We start from the raw sequence: 6,505 nt of genomic DNA, 5'->3' as shown, positions 1-6,505 counted from the left end.
GTAATCATCAAAATTAAACGAAATAAACATTTGAAATATATGAGTTTGTATGTAATGTATGAATATAATATACAAGTTTCACTTTTTAAATGGAATTACTGAAATCAATCTACTTTTTCATGATATTCTAATTTTATGACCAGCACCTGTACACTCATCATATTGTATTTACTGCAGCTGCTTGTTTGTGACTGAATGTTCATCTTTCAGCAGGGAGGAATTCTCTACCACTCATCAGTGAACAACCCACTGAAAGGACAGAAAATCCTGCCTGACTCTGGCTCATTGTATCACTTCAGGGCCTCGGGCGATGCTTTCAGAATTAGATCCAACCACAAGCTACCTGTCAATGTGTAGAATCAGGACTTGAATTCATAAAACACTTTGTGGCTTTATGGCTCAAACACAGAGTCTTCCGCTGTCATTTGATACATATCAACCAGTGGGTTATTGTTTCTGATGACAGATGCTATTATTATGTTAAGCTAAATGTATTATGGTCCTTTAAATCTAATCAGTTCAGTCAGAACAAGACAAGACCCACAGAGATGAAGTAAACTCCAGGTTCAGCTGTTTTAAATATTTGTAGTCTTGCTAAGAACACAAAAAGGGAAAATTCGTGTATTTGCAACAGCTCCGATTGTAACCAGATGCCAGGAAATGTTTCAGGAAGAATAACTAAACAAAGCTGAGGGAAACTAAGTTTAGGATACCTGGATTATTCCAGTAAAAACACAAAAAGATCAAAGTAGGCCAGGTTTAACTATAAGGTCATAAGAAAGAGGAAATTACATTTTTCTTCACACGCTGAGGGAAAGTAAGGTGCTCAAAGCTGACCAACATTGTCCCACTATTTCTCAGCTTGTCTGAAAATAAAACTGTATTTCCAAGATGCTGAAAAGGCAAAAAAAGGAGCTTTTCTTTCCCCACTGCAAGTTGTACACCACTTGCTTTTAAAGCGTTTAACGATTTCTCTTTACGACGTTGTAAAAATGAAACTTACATGTGGTGGCACTTCCTCTCAGGGCCTCGCTGGCGTAGCTGCGGTAGATGGCGAAAACTGCCACCTGGTACTCCGTCAGAGAGAGGAGGTAGTTCAGCTCCACGCTGTTCACCGTCCCCTGGACCACCTGAAGGACATGCCAGGTCTTTTAGCACTCACAAATAAAACGTTTACTGTGTCAGTCAGTACTTTTCTACGTCCAACACGTGGGCTGAGTTACAGTACGTTAGTCAGCCCAGGTTGCTCCATACCTGCCTGTTACAAAAACCCAAATCAAGATAGACGCCACAGTCTATAGCTGTGTCAATTTCACAAGTATTGTCCTAAAATTTGGTATGTAAATGAAACTTTCAGGAAGCAATCACTGGATGTACATCTACAAGTTATTAACTAATTTAAAAACGTCTGCCACCAGCAATTGACCTTAGAAAACAGAAAAACGGGTATAACTCAGTCAATTTAACAAATATTGTGCTAAAATCTGGTGTGGTGGTTGACAAAAGTCATTGACAACACATAGTCTCAATATCACATGAGACTTCACATGATGGTATTTTTAGTGTTTGACCAAAAAACTCCAAAATTTCTCAACATAAAATAATCTCCGGTTTAAATTAGCATGACAGGAAGTGGGTTTTATGCATTTTTAAAAAAACATGCATTTTGTCTCAGGGATTACTTGTGTTAACCGAGTGTCAGAAATTCAAATCATAAATGTGCAGAGTATAAAAACTTACACCTGTGTAATTTAAACAAAATGATGCAGGATGTTTAACTTTTAGACCTACTATACAATTGTAAAAAAATAACTTTTTTTAAGATTGCTTTAGGTAAAAAAAAATAAAAATAAAAAATCCTACAAAAACTTTTTTTTGTTTCAAAGGCATCTTTATATAACAAAAATAGAATATGTACCAAATGCAGCTGGAAGCTTTAAGCTTTTCTCCAGAGATATATGAACTCAGTAAGTGTGTCAGATTAGCTGTGATGAAACTTTACAATCCTTCTGGGGAAACAAGATCATTTTTAAATAACAAACATCAAAGAGAAACTGGATAAAAGGAGGAGGAAACCGTGCAAACATGAAAATAAAAGTTTTTTTTGTTTTTTTAATTACAGTACAGCATCCCTGAGTGGCTACACACTGTAGGTTGGAAACATGGTGACAATCTTTTAATTGAAAGCCACTAAATAGTTGCAATGTTTTGAAATTACATTAGATGAAAAATTATTCACCACTTAACACTATATCAAAACAGATTTATCTGCCTGATGATGAATGACAACTTAGTGAGGGTATCAGTAAAAATCCACAAATCAAATCTAAAACAAATGAAATGTAAGTTACGACCACATTTGTTTAGTGTGGTAATGCTTGTTTTCTCTGTTTTTATTGCATGTACTCCAATCACAGATGATGGATGCAACATAAAGGTACACAAATATAGTTTACCACCACAATGGGACTCATTTTATGATCCGCCGATGGCAAATTCTTCAGAAAAATTCCCATTTATGATGCAGATCAGTCTGGAAAACGAAAGTGTGGTGACCCTAAAAGGATTAGCTGAGCTGCACAAATTAAAAAGTATCCCCATTACATCAAGGTCTAAGCATTTTGTTTGCCCTGTGCTCAGAAATTAACAACTTCATCATTTTAGGTCTCACTGATAATATGTCAGAAAACCATATGAACCACCAACTTATCAGTCCGCTAAAGCAGACCCAAAATTGCAAAATTATTGGTAACTGTGGTAATTTGGAAAAAAAAAAAAAGCTTTGAACCTGCATTTAGCAAAGAAGCATGAAGATCAAGGTAGAAAGAAATGCAAAGGTTTTATAATGTGAATTAACATGAAATGACAATGTCAGAAAACGTGCATTTAAAATTTGAAATGAAAGGAATTCAGATACTTTTTCTTCTGGTTGTGCTCCACTGGCAGGATAGTAGACCACACGGTATTTCTCAACCTGGCCCTGTGGGTGGGTCCATGTCACACGGAAACTGCGGGCCGTAATCTCGGATGTCACGAGGTCACGAGGGGGAGAGATTGAGGTGGGAGCGGGGGCAGGTTCTCCTCCCCCTGCAAAATACAAAAAAAGAGCAAATGTTGCATCTGTTCTATGCTGTAAACATATAAATACAAACGGAAATGGCACGATAAGAAATGTTTTCATTTCTAGTATCTAGCCAAACCAACATATATTACACTGGCTTGCTTTATTATATGGGAATTAGATATTTTATTGCCTGGAATTTCAAGTTCAAACCTTTTATCTGTTTATCCAGCTGATCGACACGATCACAGACGGTCTTAGTGAGGCCTTCCACAATGTCGCTCATCACACTGAAGTCCGCCACGTTGTAGACGTGAGTCTCCTCAGGAGGCGACGCGATGGCCTTCAGCTCGTTCTTATCAGCGTTTTTCACACCTGAAGGGAGAAGAAAGGACAGTGAGAGATGAAGAGAGAAAACCCCAACCTGCCAGGGAGAAAATACATGAAAGGGTGCAGGATGGGTTTCTGATGATGCAACAAATAGACCAACATATGCAGGATTTCATTTACTCATATTACTAAACTTAGAACTCGGAAGTTTGCTCTGTAGCTGGAAAGGTCCGATTAAATATACAATTTCTGCTGAACGCAAAACTTCTTTAGACTATGTGTTGCTGGAAACTAGCAGGAATCTTTCATAGCTCAGATTTTTTTGAAGTGGATTTCTGTGAAGTAGTTTTATGTCATTCATGGTCAGAATAAAATCAATTTAGAGAATCAGGACGACACTGACATGGAGGAGTGAAGCTAATTAAAAGAGAAGCCATTTAAGGGTGAATCTACAGCATCTAAAACAAGTCAAACCTTAAAAAAAATATTTTTTAAAGTGCTCAATATGAGACATTTCAGATGGAGACACTTTGCTCTGAGAAGTTAAGTTGACTCGTTAATAAAAACTTCTTCGTCTGACTGGTGTCTACTGCAGGTAAGATACAGACTACTCATTACTATTCCACTGAAACACACTAAAAAAGAAAGAACTCCCCTTTTAATACAGTATTTCAAAACATATCTATTTTTCATAGCTGACTGATTACCTTTGCTTCAAGTGGTCTAGCTGCACATTAGTTTTAGTTAATTAATGCATTAAACTACAGACAGAATCATTCTTCACAGTGAATTCCCTCAACTTTTTATAAATTCTTTAAACATGTACTGGTGAGACGTACCAATGGCAAACAGTTCTATCCCAGCATCCTTCAGGCTCTGCGCGGGGGGAATCACATCATCCTGAGACTTCCCATCGGTGATGAGGATTCCTATTTTTGGGACACCGGGCCTGGAGCCAGATTCTGGTTTGAAACTGTTTTCCAGGATAAAGGTCAGAGCCAGACCTGGACAAAAAAAGACAAAATAAGACAAGAGCATAAGAAAGCATCTATTTTATGCCAATCCATGGAATATGCTATAATATTGATGCTCTAAAATGCAAGCAGGCTTTGTTGTGATTTCTCTGTCACTCAAACACCGAGTCTTTGTCAAGCCACTTGACAGCTGCAAAGTTTTAAAGTGCACACTGTGAGACAAAAAAAAAAAAAAAAACTAGGCAGAGAGTACATTAGACACAGAGCCGGCCATTGTTTTCTTCCAGCAGCAGATAGGCAGAGAAAGTAAGACAGTTTGTAAAAAAAACCCCCAAAGATAAAAGATACAATGAGGCGCAGGTGAGGCCTCATGAAAAATTGTCTTCAGCTACAAAAGCAGCAGATGTTGCTGGAAGAGAATGCTGCTGTTTCCTGCCTCTGTCTCAGACTGATGAAGACTGGAGCTTTTTAACTGGCTTAATCAGTTATTTTTCCCACAAAACAAATATTTATTTTTTAAACAAGTTCCTCCAGAATAAACCTATTTACGCTATTGACTGTTTAAAGGATGTTTATTTATTAGAAATGTTTCAGCTTGTGAAAAACTTGATTTTTTGCTTCACCATATGAGAAAAATAAAGGACTATATATTAAAATAAACTTGGAGATGTAGAAATGTTGTGTGAATGCTGAGATGAATGACTTTTTGTGAATTTTTAGGTTAAAACAAGCAGAACAGAAGCTTAAATCAGTAAAACCTCATTAAAAAACAAAAAATTAGCAAAACTGGCTAAAAGTAAAATGAGCAAAACAGCAGATAATGCTGAATGTAGAAGAACAATGTGGCTAGAAGTAGCACGGGACAACAAAAAACAGAGCAGATATGATGAAGTTTGTTCCAAACAAATTTCTGTTTTTGTTTTTTTGTTGTAGTTGTTTTTCGTAAATAAATATTATTAATTGAAGAAGTCTAAAAGTTACATATAGTAAAAGTCATAACACACAATGTCTGATCAAGCCGAAGGTTTTGAAATTTGAACGGTAAAAATAACCTAAAGTTTGCAGAAGTTGTTTTAGTGCAAAAAGCATATAGACAAAACTATAAAGAGGAAAAATCTGAAAAACTGCAAAAGTTGTGAAACCAAACAAGCCATGATTACTCAGACTGGTTCCAAGGTACACTTGTAAATGTGCAAAAATAATTCAAAATATGTTCATTTAAAGTGAATCAATAAGTGGCACATATCTGCATAATTTAATGATTAAAACAAAAGAAGAGATGAATTTATTTGGTAGGTGTACGGCAGACTTTTAGGAGCAGAACTATAGAGAGGAGGGGAGAACAGAAACAGAGATGGAAAGTAAAAGTGACAGATAAGAGAATGTGCTTGAAGACCTGGAGACATTTCAAAAGCGAGGAGTCTCAAATAGATAAATTACAGAGTTAACACACTTTGACACACTTTAATTTGTCATAGTTCAAAAGAAGTTTCTTGTCACACAGAAGCAGAAACTCCTGAATGTAAATTTAAAAAAGTGTTTGCAGCAAACAGGCCAGCATATGATTTTTTCATCAATGTCAAAGATCTTTTTTTCTATTAGTGTTTCACTTCTGTAGCTGAAAGTAAAAATACTTTGGTTAATTTGATTTCATTTTGTGAAAGCCTGCTAGAAATTTTACACTGAAACAACTTGAAAATGGAGTAATTATCAAATTAAGCTGTTTGGGCTGGGATTAAACCCCTAACTCTGACATCCTCCTAATGCTCAAATTCTAAACCTAAACCAAAGGGTAAAGTCGTGATTTAAAAGATAAGTTTTAAACTTGGGTCATTCCTATAGCCAGGAAAAATATCATTATTTTGACAAACTAAAGTCATCCATTCTTTGACAAAGTGACATCCAGTGTTAAAATGACAAAGTTAGAGCCACCTAATACTTTTTGAAGAAATGTTTTAAAAAGAAGCAAAGTCCTGGCTGACAGTTTGATTGCACTCCCAGTTTTCCTCTGAGGTGCAGTAAAGAAAAGATAAAATGTGTCAGAACCAAAGCAGCACCTCAAGAGTCACAGGCAAAAAAACTAAACCTTAATGGCTGCAAAGTGCTGTTGCTTTGAAAAGGTTTTTGTCTCTGGGGTTTG

At 36.3% G+C, this 6,505-nt stretch overlaps 1 protein-coding gene across 6 annotated transcripts in view; it reads right to left on the bottom strand.

The window, feature by feature from the left end:
• Window positions 1–6,505, bottom strand: part of LOC108246367 (collagen alpha-1(XIV) chain) — a 142,477-nt gene that overhangs the window by 87,541 nt on the left and 48,431 nt on the right. For all 6 annotated transcript variants that reach the window (XM_017433865.3, XM_017433866.3, XM_017433869.3 and 3 more), the window contains 4 exons: window positions 4,231–4,395; window positions 3,275–3,436; window positions 2,918–3,087; window positions 1,004–1,130 (listed from right to left, as the gene is read on the bottom strand). In XM_017433865.3, coding sequence (XP_017289354.1) covers window positions 1,004–1,130; window positions 2,918–3,087; window positions 3,275–3,436; window positions 4,231–4,395 — 624 coding nt within the window. The remainder of the gene's footprint in view (window positions 1–1,003; window positions 1,131–2,917; window positions 3,088–3,274; window positions 3,437–4,230; window positions 4,396–6,505) is intronic.

This window comes from Kryptolebias marmoratus, linkage group LG5 (genome assembly GCF_001649575.2).
Source record: "Kryptolebias marmoratus isolate JLee-2015 linkage group LG5, ASM164957v2, whole genome shotgun sequence".
NCBI classification, from domain to species: domain Eukaryota; kingdom Metazoa; phylum Chordata; class Actinopteri; order Cyprinodontiformes; family Rivulidae; genus Kryptolebias; species Kryptolebias marmoratus.
This window is presented reverse-complemented; position numbering and strand designations above follow the sequence as displayed.